The 24,761-nt window shown below is 43.7% G+C and overlaps 1 protein-coding gene and 1 pseudogene across 1 annotated transcript in view; both read left to right on the top strand.

Moving 5' to 3' along the window:
* qsox1 (quiescin Q6 sulfhydryl oxidase 1) overlaps window positions 1-23,142 on the top strand; it is a 37,450-nt gene extending 14,308 nt beyond the window's left edge. Inside the window, exons 9-13 of the mRNA XM_061825933.1 lie at window positions 6,771-6,893; window positions 8,503-8,641; window positions 11,693-11,869; window positions 19,316-19,477; window positions 21,216-23,142. Of these exons, the coding sequence (XP_061681917.1) occupies window positions 6,771-6,893; window positions 8,503-8,641; window positions 11,693-11,869; window positions 19,316-19,477; window positions 21,216-21,928 (1,314 nt within the window). The 3' untranslated portion in view covers window positions 21,929-23,142. The remainder of the gene's footprint in view (window positions 1-6,770; window positions 6,894-8,502; window positions 8,642-11,692; window positions 11,870-19,315; window positions 19,478-21,215) is intronic.
* LOC133504157 (5S ribosomal RNA) lies at window positions 16,298-16,416 on the top strand (annotated as a pseudogene).
* Window positions 23,143-24,761: the final 1,619 nt, after the last annotated feature.

A 24,761-nucleotide genomic window follows, 5' to 3' on the forward strand; every position in this document is an offset into this window, starting at 1 on the left:
AGTTCTGAGGACCGGGGTTCAAATCCCAGCCCAGTCTTTGTGGAGCTTGCATGTTCTCCCGTTGCCTGCGTGGGTTTTCTCCGGGCCCTCCGGTTTCCTCCCACATCCCAAAAACATGCAGACTCTAAAATTGCCTCGAGTGAAAATATATTGTTGTTTGATTTTACTAAAGTAATCCGCAAGTCTACATAGTTTGAACTGCGTTTGTGCCTGGATTTTTTTTTTCCCCAACCTTTTCTTTTTCTGTGGGAATTTGCGTCTTGAGAACATCAGCTTTGTGCAGAATGAGAGTGTAGTTAAGGCAGGTCACCACTAGATGGAGAGTAAGACAGCAAAATGTCACTGACTAGATGGAGAACATTAGGGGCACCTGCAGACTAATAATAATCATAGTCTATACTAGCGTGGAGCGGTATTACAAATACAGCTAAAGTTAATGTAACAATATAGTGTGTAAATGTATAAAAAATTTATAACCTAAATATGAAACATTATATTTAATATTAGCATTGTCAACATGTATTTTGACAAATTTGAATATTGTGGAGAATGTAACTTATTCTAATACTGTGTTTCCATTCAAAGAGAGGAACTGATGTATTCATTATACACAGAGGAAACTATTAGATGATGTTTCAGAATGTTGATTGTATATAGCTTATAGGTAACAAAACTCCCACATTCACCATCTAAAGATATTACAATATTACATATTTTAAAAATCCTTTTTGATTGGCTCTCAGAAGTATTTCACTGTTTAATGAATTTCACTTCTGAATTGAATTACTGAATTCAATTAACTTCTACGATATTCCAATTTGATGAATTGTGTATGTATGTATTTTATAAATGTTAAGTGTTGGATCCTGATGTTCCTCAAGTGAATGAATAGATGGGCAGCATAAATGCTCTCCTGGGCATTGTTGACCCTCTTGATTTTGGCTCCCCGGGGGGATTGAAGCGTGGCCGCCTCCCTCAGGCTTCACATTGACGCAGCCTCATCAGAGCAAAACTTCTGTGGGATCACCCAGCGACCCACCAACACAGTCCTTGTCCTCCCAATGCGCTCACTTCATTGATACTTGTGAGTACTCTACCTGCTCACAAATATTACCCCTAGAGTCATCATCGTTGGCCCGTAATTTTTTTCTTTTTTTTTTAATACCACTTGTCTTTCGTCTTCCTCCCATGGCCATCACTCTATTCTTCCGTCCTCGAAGTGTGCCAGCCAGGCAAACATGTTGCGATGATGAGGTCTGACCCGCTAGCCTCGTCCCCATTGGCCCCGCAACCAGGCTGTCTCACTGCCACCAATCTCCCTGATTATATCTCACTCTCTAGGGAGGCCTTGTAGCAGGCTGCTGCGTGCGTGACTGCGCGGGCCACGCGCCGTGGCCTCCCATTAGCTTCCGTTTGTTTAGTCAATAGCAGCGGGTCCCAGTGGTATTTTTAGCCCGCATCCTCCCCCCTCCCAAACAGTCGCCGGTCAGGGCTTTGTGCGGCTAAGCCGGCTGTCATGGTCGCCCCTTGCGAGGGTCCTTGTTGACGTTTGACTGAGCGCTCTCACGACAAAGACAATCCATTCATCCAGTTAGCCTGTTAGGCGCAGTTAATGTAAGACAAGTGGAGTGTTGATTCTGATCAGGCTCAACAAATGGTGAGGCGTACACCTTTCCACTGGCTTTTTGGACTTCATTTGCCAATTGATATCAATGGGTTGTTTGTTTTTTTTACATGTAGGTGAAGGAATGTCCTCAAGGGTAAATGACACAATATGGAAATATGTGACATCTGAGCTCAGTGCGTTAGTCATGTGATTAGATTAAAAGTGACTCACGGTGTCTTATTCCTATGTGGGTAGGGGGCCACTCATTGTCACAAGATGGTGACACAATGCTAAATCACAGTCTGATTCAAGCATCTTTCTTTTCATCCCACTACATACACAAATATGAAACGTACAAAAATAATAATGAAACAAAAGTATAAATATCCATCTATCCATTTTCACTACCGCTTATCCTCACGAGGGTCGCAAGGAGTGCTGGAGCCTATCCCAGCTGTCAACGGGGAGGAGGTGGGGCACACCATGAACTGGTTGCCAGCCAATCGCACGGCACATCGAGACAAACAGTCACACTCAGAATCACACCTATGGGCAATTTAGAGAGTCTGATTAATGTTGCGTGTTTTTGGGATGTGGGAGGAAACCGGAGTACCCGGAGAAAACCCACGCAGGCACGGGGAGAACATGCAAACTCCACACAGGTGGGCCCGTGATCGAACCCGGTACCTCAGAACTGTGAGGCCAACGCTTTTCAGCTGAACCACCGTGCCGGCCAAGTATAAATATACTAATATATATGCAGTCTTAGTTTCTGCTGTTGCATGAGACTGAATTGTTAAATTCTATTTTTTTTTCTCAATAATCAACCTATCTTCATGAAACTAATTTATTTTTCCCCAATTATAAGTCATGTTAAAAGTTCTTTCGATACCAAAATCACTGTATGGCTACTCCCCCAAATTTCTAATAATACATAAAGCAGTTAATGTATGTATCACAACTATTAATTTTTCTTATTTTACTTTTTATTTTGCGTATTATGTATTTCTCCTGCTGTGGTTTTTTATTTTTGCTATTTCTGTTGGCGATTTGCCTACATAACATAACAAAACCTGAATGCAGAGTACGAAATCCCATTGTACACAAAGTTAGAGAAAAATGTGTCAACAAACCTTGTTCAAAATTTTTGGGGGAAATTGTTTTTGGAAAACAATTCTGTAAAACAAATAAAATGTCAAATCATAGTACTGTGTAGATAAAGGAAGGGAAAACAAACAATAAGGGTGTTTATCTCCCCCCCAACAAAAATAGCAGGAAGTGTTTTTGGGGCGCCTGATGATGTGGGTGTTTTCGTGTTAGTCCGGATTACTGACATATTACTATGCTATTGTAAAAACTATGTTTAGATGATTTGTCACCCTTTTATGGTAATCTCCCTTTGTCCAAGAATTCCATGAAATGTTTCTTTGTTATTCACTGTCAAGCCTTTATTGCATTTTTATCCTAGCATGTTCACACTGGCTTACGCTTCCTAGTTGCACGCGCTCATAATATTTGACTAGATTTACTGTCTCGTTGGACTGAAGCCAGATTTATGAATCCTTTCTACATGTATATGAGGATTAAATAAAGTGGATCTTGGGATGCACGAGAGCATTAAAGGCAGGTTTTTAGGGATTACACCGCCAACTTGTTTTTCTTGAAAGAAGCCCACAGGGGCAACAAATGAAAAGAGATGGTGGATCGAAAGAGATGCAAGCTTCTCATATCTGGACCAAATATCATATTCAAGTACTTTGGCTGGAAATCCTGTCACAGCCTTTTAGTAAAGTGGAAAATGGGCAAAATGTTTACCAAAGATCCATGCACAGAAAGGATGGTGAAAATACTTTAGGATGGAGGACTTCTTAAATTCATATGAATCAATTTACTTTAAATTTACTGTCTCAGTAAGTTTACCAGTAACTCTTTAAATTAATTTAATGAGCAAGTTTTCAGTCACTGAAATAAATACAGTAGGGGAAGTTACTACTAGGTGTATGTAATGTCATCGGTATGAAGATAAAGGAAAAAATGTCAGGCTGGAGCAGAAATTTAAATGCTACTTGCACGTTTTTCTGGGGGGAAAAAAAAAAAAAAAAAGTAACACGGCCCAATATTTTCTCATCTGAGACTTCTTGTGTAAGAGTCAAACAATTTGACATTATAAGATATATCAGTACTCAATCATTGCCCCACTCCATACCAAACTGGGTATGGATTATTCAGACAAAATTCACTGAAAAATTATAGAAAATGTTGAAATGTTGCTTCCATATTACATGCCCCACACCTGAATTTTAAAAATTAATAGTTAAAATTGTATTTTTCAAGAGAAAGCTTTAGTCTACCATTGCAGTTGAAGTGTGGTACAACCACTTTTTTTGGGATATTCGTTTCACTTAATGTTTTTCAGTTATTTTTCTGATACTCTGTTGCTGTGTGTGGCGGCACGGTGGTCACCTGGTAAAGCGTTGGCCTCACAGTTCTGAGGACCCGGGTTCGATCCCGCCCCTGCCTGTGTGGAGTTTGCATGTTTTCCCCGTGCCTGCATGGGTTTTCTCTGGGTACACCGTTTTCCTCCCACATCACAAAAACATTAATTGGACACTCTAACTTGCCCATAGGTGTGATTGTGAGTGCGGCTGTTTGTCTCCATGTGCCTTGTAATTGGCTGGCAACCAGTTCAGGGTGTACCCCGCCTCCCGCCCGTTGACGGCTGGGATAGGCTCCCCGCGACCCTCGTGAGGATAAGCGGCAAAGAAAATGGATGGATGGATGGATGTTTCTGTGTGTACGCCACAACAATGAATTTGAACAATCAACGTGATTAAATGTGTCAACTTGCAGCTTTTATTTTTAAAGGTTATTGCATTGTTTCACCGGAATTCATTCATGTGTCCGCTTTTTTTTTTTTTTTTTTTTTTTGTAACTCATCAGTAATGAATAAGTCACATGACTTAAGTGGTTCAGCACCGTGACCCAGTGGAACACGGTGCTCTTCTGATGCGATCATAAGAAGTACAAAGACATGAATGGTGTTGCTTTGGGGATGCTGCGCTAAGCCCATTACTGGCAAACACCTGCCTCTTCTCTTCTGCTTAAATTCATATGACTTTTTTTAATGAGCTTTCCCGACTGGCTGTTATTCAGACCTCCGATCCACACCTAAACCCATTACGTAACTTTCCCAGCAGCAAGAACCGGACACAGGGTTCCTTTGTGTCTCTTATGTATACTTCCATGAGTCCTTAGTGTGTGTGGTGGTGGGGGTGTTTATACGATTGCAACGCAACATCTATGCTAATGTATTGGTCATCAGATTTACAATATTTTCTTATATTTGCCGCAGTTAGGAACATCGGCATCCTTCCAAACATTTCAATATCCTGAATTTCTCTCATAGATATTAAAGTGTCACCAAAAAAATAAATAAAAATGCAGCCCACAAACCAGCCTGACAGGGTTAAGTTAAGTGGTGTGACTTTCAGATCCCGTTAAAGCGTGATGAATAGAAGCGTCAGATTGTCCCCATATGCAGGTGCACTTAGGTGAACAGATGGCGGGGACAAATAAAAAAGAAGTACATTTTTGGATGACGTTTTCTAAATCTCCTCTGAGACTCGTAGCCGGACCAGTTTGCCGTTGGCAAGCGCGCGGCGCTAGTCACATTGATTTAAACATACCATAAGATTTGCAGCAATTAAAAGAGAGGCTACCAGGGTGGTATTCTATTTGAGAAGGTTGTAACGTGTTTATTTGCAAGCAGAGGTAAACTATTCCAAGGTTGAGTGTGAGAACAGGAAGGAACATTTACCACACACTTATTAAAGTAAAGTGAGGCTTTTGTCGACATCTTAAGTGTGAAGATGGGCTTTTGTATTTGCATTTAGTCTGTCATCACCGGCTTCAGACGCCCGTCGGCTGGATTTCCTCCTCCTCGACGTGTTCCCACTTTTGCTAGCGAGTGTATCGTGTGTCCTTTAATGACTGTTGCCATGGTTGTGGCTGTTTGAAAAGATGTAAACACACCTGAGGTGAAAGTCACTCCATCTCCTGGTGCCACGGTTGTTGGTTGGTTGGTTGTTATTGGCATATGAAATAGATCTGAAACAGCTTAAAGGTGGAATTCTTTTAAAAGTTGCTGAGATGGAAAAACACTCACACCATAACTCACGAGCAGCTCATAAATGTTGGGAACAACATTCTCAGGGATTTTTTGGCAACTATTAATCAAACTATTATACTGCTGATTTAGTGTAATTTATGTGTATTTTTGTCCGGGACACATGCGGGAGTGGCTTAATTAAGCTAACGTAGCATATGATACCGCAGTGTTCTGTTTCTTCACATTTTATTTCTGTTTACAGTATGCCTAAGAATGAATTTTCGGATTTCTCATTGCTGTGGTAAACCTTAGTCATGATTAGCTACTTTCTTTCATTCATTTTTCCATACCGCTTATCCTCACTTGAGTCGCGGATGTGCTGGAGCCTATCCCAGCTGACTCTAGGCGAGAGGCGAGTCACGCCCTGAACTAGTCACTAGCCAAACGCTGGGCACATATCAACAAACAACCACTCACAATCACACCTATGTTACGTTTAGAGTCTTCAGTAAACATATTTTGCATGTTTTTGGGATATGGGAGGATCCCGGAGTGCTTGGGGGAAGCCCACGCAGGCAGAGGAAGAACATGCAAACTCCTCACAGGCGAGGCCGGATGTGAAACCAGGTCCTCAGAACTATCAGGCAGATGTGCTGGTTAGTTAATTGGTGGGATATAATTTCTACATCTTGACATTTTCTGTCAATTCAGAAGGAATTTTGTAGATTTATATCAGTAGACATTGAGGTAAAAATAAATGGAAAGTAGTGTTTTTAGGTTATAGTATTTTCCCAAAGCACTGTGGTGTATAAATTTTGTAGCTTGACACACCAACTTTCGAGGTGACCCAATGTCTGGTCAGTGTAACCTTCCTGACCTGCTCATCTTTGAGTAAATAAAATTAATATTTTGTGATTTTTGAGAATACCTCTGCCATTTATTCAGATGAATAGAATTTTCGAAATCCTTAGCCTTGAAATTCTGTTGTAACTCTCCCGACACCCCGTCCTGTTGGACGTAATTGAACACATATTGTATTCGCTGTTTTTTCGACAGTACTTCCCTGGCCGACCCATCCTGATGAACCTGTTGAAGTCTCTCAGTTCGTGGCTACAAGACCAGACTGGTGACCAAGTTTCATATCAAGCGTTGAGTGAGATCCTAGAAAATTCTGCACAGGTGAGTTTTGACAAAACGGTAAAAAGAAACATCTTTAAGGTGAATTAATAATGGGGAGAATATGATCTGGAGAAATCTAACATTTTTGTCCACCCACACTATTTAATGAGATCATGTACTGTAATTCCCAGCCTACAGAGCTCACCGAGTACATTTGTAAAGGAAATACCATTTGGTACATACATACGCCGTAGCCGTGTAAAAGCCGCAAGTGCCCACACTGAAACCTGCATTAAAACATTTACAAAGAAAGACAGTACACAGAAAGAGTTTAGCGCTAGTGTTAGCGTGGTGCTAACATTAACAGGGCCGGTTAAAATAAAACTTACCGGTAAATATCACTTAGACACGCCAGTAACACAGCACCAACACGCTAGCACAGTGCTAACACTGGCGCAGCGCTAACAGGGCCGGTAAAAGTCACTTCCTCTGCACAAATATTCCAGCCGTCTCATTGTTACCTTTTCCACTCGAGTTCCCCCCTTGCGGCCGTTAAAAAAAAAAAAAAAAAAATGCACAAATCAGCCGCATCGCCGCATAAACCGCAGGGTTGAACGTGTGTGGAAAAAAGTTTTTAGAAAGTTTTTGCCTTACAATATAAGTAACCCGTCAGAGCGGTAATGATATAATAACGGGCATTATTGTGGGTGTAGTTGGCAGTGGGGAGAAACAAAAATTCCACTCCACTCACTTAGATCGCAGTAATGCACATTTAAATCGATACTAACTGTGAACTTATTTCACGACGGCTCTATTTGCCTGGTCTGACCAGCTTGACTTCAGTGTAAGATGACTTTAATGGTAAATAGTGTAAATTAATTCCTCAATCCACACCTTTTTCTGGATCTGCACCAAAATGGAATGGGTTGTTCATTGCTCGTGTGGCACCACTCTTAAAATGGTTCTGATAACAGGGGCACGAACTGGCCAGATAATGTCAGTCAAAACGTAACCTTTCAGATCACGCCGTTTATGGTTGGCATAAAGAATGAATCCCTCTTTTTTTCAAGGTCACTCAAAGCTGATCTTTGGTTCAAACATTTTAGTGAATGTCATTATGTTGGCGTTCCTAATAATGTGCCGCATGATTAGACGTTTCATGATGTACAAAGGCCCTGTTGTTTGGAATGAAGCCTGCATACCTCCAGTGGCCAGCGCTCTTGCAAATTGAAAAGAGTCACTTACTCACATCATTGGCTTTTAGCCGGCCCGATCAATGGATCAATGAATCGATGAGAACGTATGAATTGACTTCACTTCCCAGGAAATGGACTCCGTGCACACCCCAAAATCTTTACTATTGACATGTGAGTAACCCTGTCAATCACATCGGTGATGGCAATAGAGGGTGGCGAGAGAAACGACTTTGTGTCAGAGGAAATATGTTGTCAGAATCGGCAATGGCCCGTGGTTGGATGTCTGGGCTGCCGGTGTTCATTAGCGCATGGCCAAGCCATTAACCTGAGATTGACTTCTCATTGATCACGAAAACTAACGCAGTAGCCTTCATTAAATTGTGCAGGTTTGAAGATGTGGGGAGAGGGCAAGCAAAACTGCGCTCCTTTTTAAAATGGAAAATCTCACTTGTACGTTTTCTTCCCCCTCTCAGGCTCCAGATACCGCCTTGCCCGAGGGGGTGAGGTGGGTGGGTTGCCAGGGCTCACAACCCCACCTCAGACGTTATCCGTGTGGCGTGTGGACTCTCTTCCACCTTCTTACAGTCCAGGCCAAGAAATCTGGAGGCTCAGGTGCACACAACGCATGGATACTTTGTGTTACTGAGGGCCGTTTCAAGTTCACAAGTGGGGGGAAGGGGCGGAAAATATCTCTGTGCCGTGCGACTTTGTCCACAAATTAGTTTCTCTTCCCTTTGCATGCAAGCACACACAAACACCGTAATTTCCGGCCTATAAGCGGGGACTTTTTTCACACGCTTTCAACCCTGCGGTTTATGCGGTGATGCGGTTAATTTGTGCATTTTTTCTAACGGCCACAAGGGAGCCCTCGAGCGGAAAAGGTAAGAGTGAGACCGGTGGAATATATGTGCTGAGGAAGCGACTTTTACCGGTCCGGCCCTGTTAGCATGGCGCTAGCGTTAGCGTAACGGTGCTAGCGTCAGCGTTAGCACGGCAGTGCTAGTGTTAGGAAGAGTTTTCAACTGTACAGGAATTTTTGGGTGTTAACATTAAATTATTCAATACATAGACAATTAGAATTCAGACAAGTTGCAATTACCGTAATTTCCAGCCTATAAGCTGCAACTTTTTTTTCCACACGTTTTAAACCTTGTGGTTTATGGGGTGATGCGGCTAATTTGTGCATTTTTCCTAACGACCGCAAGGGGGCACTCGAGCGGTAAAGGTAAGGGTGAGACCGGTGGAATATATGTGCCGAGGAAGTGACTTTTACCGGTCCGGTCCTGTTAGCGCTGCGCTAGCATGTTACTGTCGTGTCTCAGTGATTTTTACTGGTATGTTTTTTCTAACCGGCCCTGTTACCGCAATGGCACTAGTATTAGCACTGTGGCGCTAGGATTAACCACGGCACCGCTAGCATTAGCGCGACGGCATTAGCATTAGCACGGCAGCACTAGCGTTAAACTCTGTGTACCGTCTTTCTTTGTAAATATCTCATGTTTCAATGTGGGCACTTGCGGCTTTTACACAGCTGCGGCTTGTGTATGTACCAAATGGTATTTCCTTTACAAATTTACCGGGCGAGGCTTATAACCAGGTGCGCTCTGTAGGCTGGGAATTACGGTACATCCAAACCTATAACTTGACTTTTGGTCACAAAAGTTGCACTGAACCTAATTGTGAGTGTGTGAAAAGAGATTACGTTAGATTAGTGGTATGTGAGTCGATAATAAAACAAGGCAGATGACTGGAGGCTCCACTTCTAGCAGGGATGTTAATCTCGCTCTTCAATGCATACACACTCACACACACAGGTTTTAATCCTCGGGTTTATGGACCATCATGTGACCTGCAGATGGACCAGCCGAAAAGGGGCATCCATCTGGTACCCCACAGGCCAACATCTCACAGGACGGATAACGGACACATGAAGTACTACCCATGATCACGATATAAACCTCACGCATGAACTCACACACTGAATGCAGTACTACAGGTGTGAAGGCCGGCGCAAGGTCGTGCTATTGTCCTGACACACACTCCGAGCAGCCGTGCTTTTTATTACCCAGAAGGTCCGCTAAGCCAACAACAAAAGCAAACTGCTGCCGGAAAAATATGTTTGCGGACTACCGAGCTCCTGAGACGACGACGTGTCCACCATTCACACAGAGGGTTAACTTTTTTTAATCTCCAGATTGGATAATGATTATTTATTTCAATATGGGGTTAACCCAGCTCTCGGTGACTCCTGGCCCATATAAGTGTGGGAATCCAGAAATCTGCAGCACAAGTTTGCCATTTATGTACCGTAATTCCCGGCCTACAGAGCGCACCTGGTTATAAGCCTTGCCCAGTACATTTGTAAAGGAAATGCCATTTGGTACATACACAAGCCGCAGCTGTGTAAAAGCCGCAAGTGCCCACATTGAAACCCATTAGATATTTACAAAGAAAGACGGCACACAGAAAGAGTTTCATGCTAACGCGGCGCTAAGGCTAACAGGGCCGGTTAAAAAACACACACTGGTAAAAATCACTGAGATGGCAGTAACGCGTTAGCGCAGGGCTGTCAGGGCCGGACCGGTAAAAGTCACTTCGTCGGCACATAAATTCCAGCGGTTTCACCCTTACCTATTCTCGAGTGCCCCCTTGCGGTCGTTAGAAAAAAATGCACAAATCAGCCGCATCACCGCATAAACCGCAGAGTTGAAACCGTGTGAAAAAAGTCGCGGTTTATAGGCCGGAAATTACGGTGCTAGAAATTGAAATACACAGTGTGAATATCACAACAATCCCCAGATAGAGTGTACCTCAAATCTTATATATCCCAATACCATAAATTAGAGGTACAGTTTGGATGGTACTGTACTTTATGTCGTAGACCAGGGGGGTCATACTCATTTTTCTCACGGGCCACATTGTTGTTCTAGTTTCCCTCAGATGGCTGTTATGACTGTGGAACAGAAATATTTAGTCATCTTATCATATTTACATCATCAATTTATGAACTAGTTTTGGAATCAGAAATCAAGGGTAATGTGTTTTTCAAATATTCACATTTGGTGACACAAAAATGCTTGTAATACCTCAACTTTGTCATTTATGATATATGACAATTTGAAATTTTGGTACAGATTTTTACAAGAATCATGGAAATTGACAATAAATTTGGCTTCGCGGGCCACATGAAATCATGTGACGGGCCAGATCTGGCCCCCAGGCCTTGAATTTGACACCTGTGCAGCAGATGTAATTTTTTTTCCTACGGTATCAATTCGAGCTCTACCAACCAATTGTGAGAATGCTTGTTGGTGACGTCATCAAATCTGCTTCAGTGTGAAAATGGTCTCAGGCACATCGGACCATGAAGCTGGAGGACCTGCCAGCTGGACTGCATGTCTATCCATGCAAGCAGTATTTCGTCCTCCCTCCTTGTGTTCCCAGTTGCTCGGGAACTACCAGGGGAAAGCTCAGCACTGTATTAAATTGTTCCGCACCTGTGCTTAGCGAGCTATCTTTGACTCGTTTTCATCATTTAACCAAACAACTTCAGATTTGTTGAAAATTTTGCTTCAGTTTGTGATCTACGTGTTCGTAACAATTGATCAAAGTGATTGTATTTCTAGGTTTTTTGTGCAATACTGATGACTGTTTCCCATCCAGATCCCAAGGAGGTGCTGAGCGCGATGACAGGTTACGTCCACAACTTCTTCGGCTGCAGGCCGTGCGCTGAGCACTTCGAGAACATGGCCAAGGAGAGCCTGATGGAGGTGAAGTCCTTTTCTGAAGCCATCCTCTGGCTTTGGTCCCGACACAATCATGTCAACAACAGAATAGCAGGTAAGAGGTGCAGCATCATGTGTACATGTTGAATTTGTTAACCATAGTCATCGCAGCCATTATATCATCATTATACAGACATTGAAAAAATGAACTTGCACATCGGTTTATATTTCTTATGAGTTAATGAGATATATTTACATCCATGAAAAGAAAATCCATCCTCAAATTCCATACTGACATGATTCTAGTCCCATGACATTGTTGTATGCTTCATTAAATTGTGCTTGAAGAATAGCGAGAACATATTTTTCTCATGAATGTTTTATTCTCTATTTTTGTAATTGGTTTGAAATGAATCAAAGCTAATTTGTTTATATAACGCATTTCCTACACAAGGTAACTCTGTGTGGTTTGCATGATTAAAAAACATTTTAAAACGGAAAAAAATGCTTGTAAACATTTTAAACAGAGAAAAATACAATTATAACAGCATACAGCGCAAGAAATATTAATAGTATGTGGAAATGCTTTAAAAAACAAAAGGATAAAAAACACGTTTTTAACCTTGACTTCAAAACATTTATACTTGAGCCTGGTATTTATACCAGTTCCAGAACTTTAAAGTCTATTCTAAAGCTGACTGGGAGTAGGCGTGTAGACTTAAGAATTGGAGGGATTTGTTCATGAACTCTTTGTTCTGGTCAGAATCTGAGCTTCATTGTTCTGAATGAGCTGCAACTGTTTAATGCAGCTTTGGGGAGTCCAGTCAGAAGACCATTACAATAGTCAACTCTAATTGTGATGACAGTACGGATGAACTTCTCGTGCTCTGCTTGGCACATGCAGGCCTTCACTTCACAATTGATTGGATATAACTATTGAAAGTCAGCTCGGAACATATCAGTACACCAAGGTTTTGGACTCGGTCTTTGGTTTTTAAAGAGAGTGACGCCAGGTATTGACTAACAACAATCCTCTTTATTTTATTGCCAAAAACAAGTATCTCAAGTTTTGTTTTAGATGGTAACACAACCCCTCAATTGAACTATTCACCTGGAGACACTGCCTGATGTAACATTGAATCATCTGTGTCTCCATCATTGTCAACATTAAGGTTCTGAAGAATATGACCCAATGGTAGCATATAACTGGAGGTGTCCCAAGAACTGTCCCTTGAAGGACCCCAAACATCACTGCCAATGATTACAAAATAACTCCTTTCCTCCGGGTAGTACCTCAGCCATTTATGGACTGACTAATTCTTGGTTAATATTACAAATACTTTGTCATATCCCATCCATCATGTTAAATATTGTATAGTTGTCCACTTAACGTATATGCCCTCCCTCCACCGACATTCACCTTTACCTCACTGAGTTTCTGGAGAAGATTTGGGCTCCGGCCACCTCTCACAGTCGGTGGGTGGTGTTAATACGACTTGAGACGGTGCCGGGCGGCGGAGGGGACGGATCCTCAGATCAGACACCAGCTGTCACCCACGTCTTGTAACCCGCGCGCCTCCCACCACTTTGCGCATCATCGCTCTCTGTCACCCATTTTCTCTCCGGCCAACCTCCAGTCCGACTGTCCTGTCTTCATACAGCGTCACTACCGCTTGCCCATTTCCTCATTTGTCTGTCCTACTCATTTATTTCGCCCCGCCCCTCTTCTCTCTTGCACCCATAAACATCCGCTTTCTCACAATTTTAAGGAACCATAATAGGTCATCATAGTGGGGATTTTGAAGGATCACAATCATGAAGTTAATACCTTTTATACCCATTATATATTTCATAGACACATAGACATTAGTATTTTGATTTATTTTTCCCAATTTAATGTTTTGGATGTTTGTCCTTTGCTTTTAATCACTTAAACCCCTTTTTAAATATCACTTGTTTGTTCTTTTCTCCTTTGTGATGTCAAACAGGAGTGTTGAGGTATTTTTTTTTTTTTGGTAACTCGTAACTATTTAATCCACTCCACCGGCGCTTGTACAGTTTTCTCAATTTGCTGTTGATTTGTTATTTTCCAGAAGTGACTTTCTTCACGTTTCTCATTGGCTAAAAAGGATTTTAGTGTCACCTGTTGCTTTTGCAAGCAAAGGAAAGGCTTTAAAAAAAAAATAAATAAATAATTTCTGCAGACATGGGTCCATCACTGTAGTATGAAAATACTTTCCATTCTTGATTGACTGTACGACCCAAGTATATTACTCTTAAAAGAGTAAAACAATCTTCCCCTCCTCTTTGTTTCGGTGCTGTCATTAACAGCCCACTTTGTTAAATCACTGGCTTTTGTTTACGCAGACCGCCCCCCTCTTCTATCACTCGGACAGCTTGTGTCCTAAACAGCGGGGGCCAGCGGGGCACCCGCCTCTGCGTGTGTCCACGCCCCAGACACTCCAACATTATTCAGACCTCCCAGACCACGGCGCACCGCCTCAATCCATCATCCCACTTCTCATGTGTCTTGTCCATCCTTCTGTTGCCAGTAGTGCCCCCCCCCCCCCCCCCACATCCCTCCCCTTCTTCTCCTGGGACTCATAACCTCTGCTTGACATCTGATAGCGCAGCACCCCAAACAGGATGACTCCCCCAGGAACCAGGCCTCTTTTCCTGCACATACACACAATTCCCAAGGTACTGTGCGACAGCAGGTGGCAAACACCATGACACGAGCACCAAGCCGCGCAATCCTCCCATCCTCCAGTCCACCCCGCACACACACACACAAAGGTTGTGGCATGCACTGGGGGAAAAGGGGGGGGGGCGTTGCCGTAGTAGAGGTTGTTTCCACTGGGGATCAGTGTGGTTACTCTAAAGGAAAGGGACAGCGTACATTCCGTTCTGCTCTCACCCACACAATCCCTGCTCTGCTCTGCTCTGCTTTTTTTTCATTTTTTTTAAACCCAAAGTGTAGCTGTTCAGTCAGCCGCCGTGTTCAGGCTTTCAGAAGCGGCCACGCATGAAAGAGGAGCTATTTGTAAAGCGGCCGTACAATTAATTTAGCTGGCAACAAAGAGACCCTTGGGCCCTCGAACGCCGCCTCGCGCGCAGGCTGCATTAACAGCGGCGGCAGCTCGGTCCTGTTGCCGCTTGTCAACAGGCTGAGAGGGAGACGTGTATCTGCGCTGGACTGCTGGTGTGGTGCTGAAACTTGATATGCACACACAGCAACGGAAATAAACATTTAACATGTCACAATTTCTTCATTGAAGTAGATGGCAGCAGATTTTGGACAAGAATGTCTCTCTACATTTCCTCATTCATGCTTGCTGAATAATACAGGGAGTCCTCGGTCTACGACTGAGCTCCGTCCCAACAGTTGCGACTTAACTTGAATTTCGACTTAAGTCGGATTCCACCATTAAAGTCAGAATTTACATCAAAATACTTTGTATAAAAACAAATACATTGAAATAAACAAGATGATGTACTTAGCAATACTGCTGAGAGGTGGATGAAGAAGAAGGGGAGGCTGTGTTGAGGTATTGCGAAGGAATCTGGTCCTCAATCCTCTCTATCTCGACAAATATCAAAGAACCTCGTTTTGTGATCATTGTATCCGACATAGGAACGGAACCCTTCACATGCGCTAAAATACGGCCTTTGTCTTTAATAATTGTCACCACGGTCGACCGACTGAAGCCCTGGTGGTGTTGGTGTCTCTCCTTTCTCCAATAATTTTATGATTGTGGGGCTTCATTTCCATGCTAATGGATTTTCTTTTGGCTGAAGAAGCATTGCTAAAAGACGCAGCTTTCTTCTTTGGGGTGATAACGTCTAAAAAGGAGGGCAAAAAATGCAAAGATACTTCCGGCGCACAAGCACGAATAAGCATTAGCCAGACAATATGGCGGACCGGGGACAGGCGTTGTAAAGTCAAAATGTTTTAGGTCGAGACAGTCTTAACCCGAGGACTCTCTGTAATGTGAAGTTTACCTGTACCATTTGTTGAAAAGCACCCCCACACCGTGATGTTCCTGGCTCCGAACTTTACTGTTTGTATGCTGTTTTTAGGATGATGTGCGGTGGCAATTCACCAAACATTTTGTGTCTTATGCCATCGAAATAGTTCCATTTTGCTCTCATTAGACCAGACTGTATTCTCTCAGTTTGACTGGTTGGTCCAAATGTTGTTCAGCAAACTTTAATTTCAGGATCTTTTTGAAACACTCCACAGGACTAGAAATTTGCTCAAGGCAAATTGAAGGTGGTATATGATTGGCTTTCCGCTTATGTATTATAGCCCTAACTGTGCTCATTGGAACATTCAAAAGATAGATATGCGGCTGTAACCAATGTCATCATTATGCCCATTGCCATTGTCCAAGCTGCTGATCCTCACAAGGGCCGCAGGGAGTTTGCAGCAATTACTTTCTGATGGTCTTGCGGTGGCCCTTTGCTCTTACCCATCATGAGATCTGTCTTGACTCACACTTTGTAGGCCATCAATTACGACTGATGTTCATCTTATTTTTAGGCTTACGGCCATGCTACCCTGAGAACGCCCGATCTCGTCAGATCTCGCAAGCTAAGCGGGTTTAACCCTGGTTAGTATTTGGATGGGAGACTACCTGGGAATGCCAGGTGCTGTAAGCTTCTCCCTCCGGCTAAATGCAGAGGGGTTGCGTCAGGAAGGGCATCCAGCGTAAAACTGCCAAACAAATATGCGTTCATCTAAGATGACACGCTGTGGCGACCCCTAACGGGACAGGCCGAAAAGAAAAAAAGAAGAAGAAGAATTCAGCTCATTTTCACTCACACGGGGCCTGGATTTGTCTTTAGGTGTTGCCTTGGCTTTCCGTACCTTTTCACACCACTGTTTCTTCATGTGTTCAGTACTTTTTCCCAGTTTCATTTCACATTGCATCTGTCTACATCCCTCTCGCTCTCTCTCCCCCAACCTCCCTCCCCTCTTTGACGTCAGCTTTCTTCACCACGAGGGCCGGATGTCGCCGTTCGCCGTGGGTGAGCCTCACTTAAAAAGAGTCAGCGCTGAGGAGGCCGGTTTGACAGACTGAATAATACTTATTTATACCTGATGAATATGCATGCGCTCGCGGTGAGGACATGCCAGCGACGGGCCATGGTGGCAATCTTAATATGGCTACTATGGCTAAAGTCACCCTGGCCACAAAACTGGCAATCTGATTAGAATAAATGAGAGGAGTGTGCATGTGTGTGTTCCTGTAAATGTATAAAAGCAACACACACACACACACACCAACCTCTTATGGGCTCACACTCTGCAGCATGTCCAGGATGGAGCAAAATTAATGTATCCTTTATGTAAAGCAGCGTATGCAGAGTCCATACACATATGCATATGATTGAGATTCACACCGAGCAACAGAAGTAAGGGAGTGTGGGACAACGGGGGTGGTGAGAGGAAATTGATGGTGCTGTAAAATGACAGAGCTACTGTGTGCTCTCTCTTTCTCTCTCTCTCTCTCTCTCTCTCTCTCTCTCTCTCTTTTTAGACAACTTTGCCAACTATTTTTCAAAAAGGCAACTCACAAGTTTAATTCCTGCTAAGAAACGGAATCAGTTTGACATTGTTTTGCTTCCACCGCAAGGCAAAAACAAACTCCACTCCAACTTTTTTTTTTTTTTACGACGCAAAAGCAGCGTTATCGAAATTTGGAAATTTGTGACCCGAGGTACGTGCGTCAAACTCGCACTGGCAAAATTGCCTCACCACCAGTGTTCCCTCTAAGCTGCGCAATTGCGCACTTGTGGCGCACACTCAGCCCACATTAAAACCGATCCAGCGCAGTGGACCACAGGCTGACTTTTTTTTTTTTTTTTTAACACGGTGCCACACCATGCCACACACTCTACTTCCTTGTTTACCTGATGCCGCCCACCTCCGGCTCTTAAAGGGGCACACTCATAATTACAAACACCACCCACACACAGGTGCTTTAGTTAGAAACAGTCTGGGCAACGTGGAGCAAAGTCGAGTTAGACATGCTGCTTATGTTTACTCTCGATAGTAATGGATAAAATTAAAAAAAGAAAGAAGTGATGTTGCTGTAATGAATGTCGGAGTATATGAATAATAGTAATGGAGGAAAAAGTGGTGAAACTGGATGAGATTTTTGAGTAAAAAAGGTCTGGTCTGAAGCCAAAGTAAAAAGTACAGGATGAGATGGTGTATAATGTTAGAATTCCACCTTGGCGCAGCCTGGTAGAGGATGAAAGCCCAGACAATACAGTGCACAAAAAGCTAATTGGTTTTTTTTTTTTTTTTAAATAGCAGACATCATAACATTAACCTTAAAACTGTTTGGTTGCATCATTCAGCTTTCATAATGCATTACTAAAGATATTCTACAAGCAATAATTCAGTTTTACACCAAGAAAAACAGACGGGGATATCATTGTGGGTTAAAAATAAATAAATGAAACAAAAGTTGGAGGGGACATTTCAAATTTACTGTTCATTGTTGGCTTGGTTTGGTTAGCAATGTTTTTTTTTGTTTGTTTGTTTGTTCGTTGACATTTTCATTGCAAGTTTGCAAAAACACAAAATTGCTCTTAAAATTTTTTTATGGTAATGTAAATGCTGTAATCTGAATCTTTTAACGAGGCATCTGACTTCAGTGGATGACACCGACCCGACCGCAGTGCACACGCCTGATGTTGCTCGCGGTGGTCGAAGGGGGCGCTCAAGGGCTTAGCGTGTTCACGTCAAAAATTAGAGGGAACGTTGCTCACCACTACAATTACATCGAATAAAGAGTACGAGAGAGCTGGACGGGATATAGCGTCGCTCTTGTCGTTACTTACGGACCACCCGAGTCATGCAGTTTATGTATTTATTTAATTATGCTGAATTGTTGCTATTACAACAGTTTTTATATGAATTATATTTTGTGGGTGATGGTGTGGCTAACAGCCAGATAAACGAAAAGATGCTAAAAGAAGACGTTTGAATTCATTAGTTGCGAAAGTCCGGTCCGAGGCTTTCTGTTCCTCTCATGTTCAATTTGAAGATTGGACTTCGCTTTCAAAGAGCTGCGAAGGGACCAGACAGGTGGTCTCCCGGCTCACGACAAGGCTTGTGTGTGTGCGTGTGTGCGCACAGGACCGGGGAAGCTGTCCACTTCGGTCACATCTATTATTTCACCGCCCGTCCCACTGGGACATCCCCGAAGCCCACCCATCATTGTTAGACACACACACACAACAGTAGCAATCCATAGATTACATGCACACAAACACAGACAGATGATTTACATACACACTCTTAAAAGACCCCCATGCACATATGCATATATTGGCACAAAGATTTATGGCGGCTGTGACAAGATGAAATGGCTTCAACACAGATTGCATCCAGGCCTCGAAGCACCCGTGTTCTCAAATCGAACATGCCAGCACGACAGCGTGCAGGAACTCCGTGCGACCTTGCGATTGTTGGACGGCGTTTGTGATTATTAAGGACACACATCCGATGTTCCGTTTATGAAACCAGCTTGTTCCTGCTTTCTAGGGGCTTTGAGCGAGGACCCCAACTTCCCAAAGGTCCAATGGCCTCCGCCTGACCTGTGCCCGGCTTGTCACACAGTAAAGGACAACGGGGACCACAAATGGAACAACCAGCAGGTTCTGCTCTTCCTTCAGAACTTCTACTCTGCCGAGCAGATCCTCACAGGTGCGTTATGAGATCCGCTGTCTTGTCTTTTTCAATTGCGCTTGACGAGTATACAAATGGTCCCTACTTACAAAGAAGTCGCGTTCCAGAAGACTGTTCATATCTTGAGTTGAAGAGTGGCCCATAAACGAGCTGTTTTGCCACCAGACCGGTGGCTAAAGAGCTCGTGCATCTATGTCACCGAAGTCACATGACTGGCCAAATTGACGGTCTAGCAAAGCATTCTTCAACGCTAAGTCGGTTAGAGACGGCACGAAAATACATCTTATAGCACGACGCCCAGAGTTTTGTCCGATACCGTTAAACATTTTGAAGGCGATAATAAATGAAGGTACGTGGAAAAATGAGAGACACTTGGCACTGAGGACCCGCATTTAATGCCGAAGTCGATGTTTTCGCCGATAAGAAAGCGGACTGCTAACCCGCTTCCGCTTGTTTTGGACAACTGGATCTCCACGTGGATCTGGTGAGTAAGTCGTCGAGATTTACACGGAAGAGTTTGAAAGCGTAGTAAAGTCCGGACACATACAAATGCTTCGTTGCTGGATCTGTTCTCAATCAAAAATAAATCCCACATAGCGATGGAGTCACTCGGATTTTTTTCAATACAAATTCCAATATTTAAATAAATGACCCCCGGTTTTACACAAACTTGCATTCATTAATCATGATTGGCGGGGGGAGGACTGGGAGAGGGCTCCTCCTCCTGCGTATTTAAAAAAAGAAAAGAAAATAAACCGCTTGGATGGGCTTCAGCCCCTGTACACGGAAGCGCGTTGCGGCCACAGGTAAACCTACGTAAATATCACTGCGACCGACGGTTTTCTTTCATTTGTTAAATCCGCAGTAGACTCATTTAAGAATTTTTTTTTATTATTATTTTTTAAACACATTGTTCTCAAATGAGCCAACTTGACATTTTAAATACTTCTTGGGAATTTGAGATTGAGAAGAATAATTCCTCCCTGAAATGAAGTGATCGCTACACAATCGTGTGTATTTTGGTTGGGCATTAATTGCCGAAATTCATCGACCTTTTCTCATCTTTTCAGCTGGTATTCCATAGAATGACCTCTTTGAATTTCTGTCTCGTCTGTTGTGACAACCAACAGCACAACAAGTCTCGGGCATTGTGAATATTCTGCTCCGGTTCGATGTCCCCCACACTGTCGAGCAGCTCTTTTTGACCTGCAACATGGCGTCGTGAAAATGGTGACGTCACATGCACGAGCTCTATTAAGGAGGGTCATTTACCAGCCGCAGCGGGCAACCTAATTGCGACCTCCCCCAGGGGACATGCCTTCCTGAAAGATTTACAGCTGTGGATTAAGTGAGAAGTAGAACCGGACCAATACCTTTTTTTTTTTTCAGAGGTGATAACGATTATTAGTTTGTTATGGAGGCCGATAACCAATATTTGGAGCTCTTATTCATTTGTTGTAAAAGGGGAAAATACTGAGGTTAACATTTTGAATAATATAAAGCTCACACTTTTTTTTTTGAATGCCTTTAAGCATGTTTATTAAACAGCTTTTCATATTTTCAACTTTTTAGTTTCTTTAAATGATTGTTTCAAAATTTTATCAAGGTTTCTGGGAAGCTTCCGAGCTCCGCAGCACGCCTTATAAAGTTAAATGAAAACTTAAACGTGTCGTTCCCTTTACTTTTCTACAGCAAATAGTGTTCCAAAATTTCAATTTTTTTTTTTTTTTTTCAATTTTCTCAATTTTCCCTTCAGACTACCTGGAAGACGAAAGTGAGGTTCTGGCCAAGCAGAAGGTTAAACTGCAGCAAATTTTGGAGGCTCAGAAGCGGGTCGGAAGAGAAGCCAGAGAAATCACGAGCCCTCACAATCTTCCTCCTCCGACACAAGCTGTTGTGGAAGAGGAGGAGGAGGAGGAAGACGAAGCAGTGGGAGATGAAGAGGAGGAAGCCGTGAGGGACGGAGGAGCGGCGGCGGGAGGGAAGACCTTCGAACCCACACCCTGGGCCCGAGGGGAAACCAAGCGGCAGAACATCAGGAGGCCGCCGAGCATCGTGGGGAAGAAGATGCGCGACGCGCAGGAGGACATCGTGGACCTGGACTCGTTTGTCAACCAGCACCACAAGGCCAAAGCCGTGCAGGTGGCCACCTCCAGTCGGGTCAAACAACGCACGCTGCAGAGGAACCGGGAGGAGCGAGACGGGCTCGGGCTGGTCGGCCCGGAGCCCGAGTTCGGTTCCGACGAGGCCATGCGCGTGCAGAAGCGAGAACTGTCGGCCCGCTTCGGCGGAGGCGCCGGCTCGGGAAGGAGAGGCAGCTGGATGTCCATGCTGAGCATCGGCTTCTCCAAAGTGGACGTCAGCCTGTGCGTCATCCTCTACGTCCTGTCGTCCATGTGTCTCCTGGCCATGTACCTCTTCTTCAAAACCCGCCTCCGTCTGCGGCGGGTCAAAGTATCACTGCCCTGATCCAAAGCGCGGTCCGGCCACGTCGCAGGTAAGCGTAAGAAGATGTGTTCCAGATTAGCCCGGCCCCCACTTAACCGCTTCCTACTGGAGACCACACACACGCTGGCTTCCCCGCCGGTCTGGTTCCGCGCTTTAAGGTGCTCGTGGCGCCGTCCGCTGGCTCGAGAGCTTTTCGGCAAACACCCGACTGTGGATGTTTATTTTTATCAGTGGAAGTGATCGGAGTGAAGGAGGACCTTTTTTTTTTTTTTTTTTTTTTTTCCTGATTCTGCCATGAAGGACATTTTAACTTAATTTGAGGTCAAAGGAACTACGACAGCTAACTTCTCTACTGTGATTTCGCAAGTATTTCTTCGTTTTGCAAGCATTTTATTTCATTTTTTTGCAGGAAGAAGACTCCCACTATGAATTTCACTTTGTACGTTTTAAAGGCTCACCAGCCACAAGATTTGGTACCCCAGTACAATCTCATACAGTTTCCCATCCCTTGTTTCGCCAAAGCCTCAATTTAAAATCTTTGCCGTTATTTGAACACAAAGGGGTTTTTTTTTTTTGTTTTGTTTTTTTTTTTGGTATTTTGGTATGGTATTTTTTTTGAAAGCATTGGCCTCACAGTTCTGAGGACCCGGGTTCGATCCTGGCCCCGTCTGTCTGGAGTTTGCATGTTCTCCCCTTGCCTGCATCGGTTTCCTCCCACATCCCAAAAACGTGCAACATTAATTGGAGACTCTAAATTGCCCATAGGTGTCATTGTGAGTGCGACGGTTTGTCTCGATGTGCCCTGCGATTGGCTGGCGACCAGTTCAGGGTGTGCCCCGCCTCCAGCCATTTGATAGCTGGGATAGGCTCCAGCACTCCCCTCTTGAGGATAAGAAGGATGAGAGGCAAAGAAAATTGATGGATGTTATTGAAAATTTACATCCAGTCAACAGACCTTTTTTTTTTTTTTTTTTTTTAAGTTTCATAACTAAACAGTATTGGGTCCATACACTCAAATGCAGCTGAGGCTTCTGACAAATGACGTCAACGTACCGAATTTTCAAGACAGATTCCGCATTCATGAAGTACGCGTGTTAATGTACGTGTTGATTTTGGAAAGTTTGAAAACTTTTTTTTTTTTTTAATGCACTTTTGTTTTCTGGTCAGCTTGTCTTGAATGTGATGAGTTGTTTAATATCTGTATTGTCTGTGACAGTAAAATGTGTGTCCGGAACTTGGCGCGCTTTGTTGTCGTTATTTTTGCGGACGTGACGCGAGAAGCAGAAGCAGCGTGTTAAGTGATGAAAGGAGGGCGTGGTGGGAGGTGGGGGGGGGGGGGTTAAAATCATCACAACGTTGAAGGAAAAAGCCTGTTGCCATCTGCTGTGCGGCACAGGCTAAATCCTAACAATTTCATTGGGATTAAAGCAAGTGAGTAATCCTGCTTTCCTTTAGGGGGAGAGATTACCCTCGAGGATTAGCTCCCCCGCAGATAATAAACTTTATTAAAACGCAATCGGCTTTCACGGGCCTTCTTCCCCTCGCACACACTTGGAGGTGGACTCCACCGGAGCCCCCCGCCACCCCACTCCGCCGACTCGGGGGCAGAGGAGAGGGGTCGGACTGGATGAAAGAGTACGCGAGGGATAAATGGACGGACGGACGGTCCGACGTCGGGATTACGGCGGACTCATCTGAGGGGGGGACGCTTGTGATCTTGAGCTTTGTGTTTCCCGGAACATTGGATTGAAGTCGCTTCACGCTGCCAGTGAAAAAACAAACACTCTCATCTCCTCATCCACTTCTTGGGCCCGTGCGGCCTCGAACAATTCGCGGCATAAAACCGAATGAACGGACGCGGAGTCCGGTGCCAAAGGTCATCCCGAAAGCTCGCCCGCGTTCTGTCACGGTGTCATCAAGAGTTGGCGTTTAAGCACTTTTGTCCCGCACGAGTGATCTGTTAATCTGTTTAAACGTCACCTGCGTCCGTTGGCCGCTTGAGCCTCGTCGGGCCGCAAACTAATGATTCCTAACGACCGCGACGCTGGCAGCCAAAGCGCCGTTATTTCTCGGCGCCGCTGCCAAGTCTGATGGGCTGCGGTTCACCGTGAGGACACCCCGTTGAAATCTAAAGCGAGCATTTGTTGTTTATTATTTTTTATTTATCTAGCTATTCATTTATAGTTGACATGTGGAGTGGTGAGGAAACACTCTTACCTATTTTGCCACTTAATTAATGGTTGCATACTTTTTCCTTGGGCTGCTTCCAATAAATATTAGCACACCGTGTCTTGCCATAGGCTATTTTTAAACAGATGTTCTGTATTGTTCTGTAAAATTGGGTTAAATCAATTATCATATTCATCATCGATTGAATACCTGAATAAGAATAACCGGCCTCGTCCCACTGTTACAATTATTTAATTAGCACTGAGTATGGTATAAATTGAGTGTACAGAATTAGAGATGCTAACTGCTAAACAGTTATTGGGCATGGTTAGCATTAGCACGCTAGCATTTATCCTTTTAGGTTAAAAAAAAAAAAAAGACGGTAGCAAAATTCAGCTTTCATACTTATTATATAAATGTACCGTAATTCCCAGCCTACAGATCGCACCTGATTACAAGCCTCACTAGTACATTTGTAAAGGAAATACATACAGTACATATGCCGCAGGTGTGTAAAAGCTGCAAGTGCCCAAATTAAAACCCACATTGAAATGCGAGATATTTATAAAGAAAGATGGTTCACAGAGAGTTCAACGCTAATGGCACTAGCACCGAGCTAACACTAATGCTAGCACCGAGCTAACACTAACGCTAGCCCAGCGCTAACAGGTCCGGAAGGGTACAG

Source organism: Syngnathoides biaculeatus, chromosome 7, assembly GCF_019802595.1.
Source record: "Syngnathoides biaculeatus isolate LvHL_M chromosome 7, ASM1980259v1, whole genome shotgun sequence".
Classification (NCBI taxonomy): Eukaryota; Metazoa; Chordata; class Actinopteri; order Syngnathiformes; family Syngnathidae; genus Syngnathoides; species Syngnathoides biaculeatus.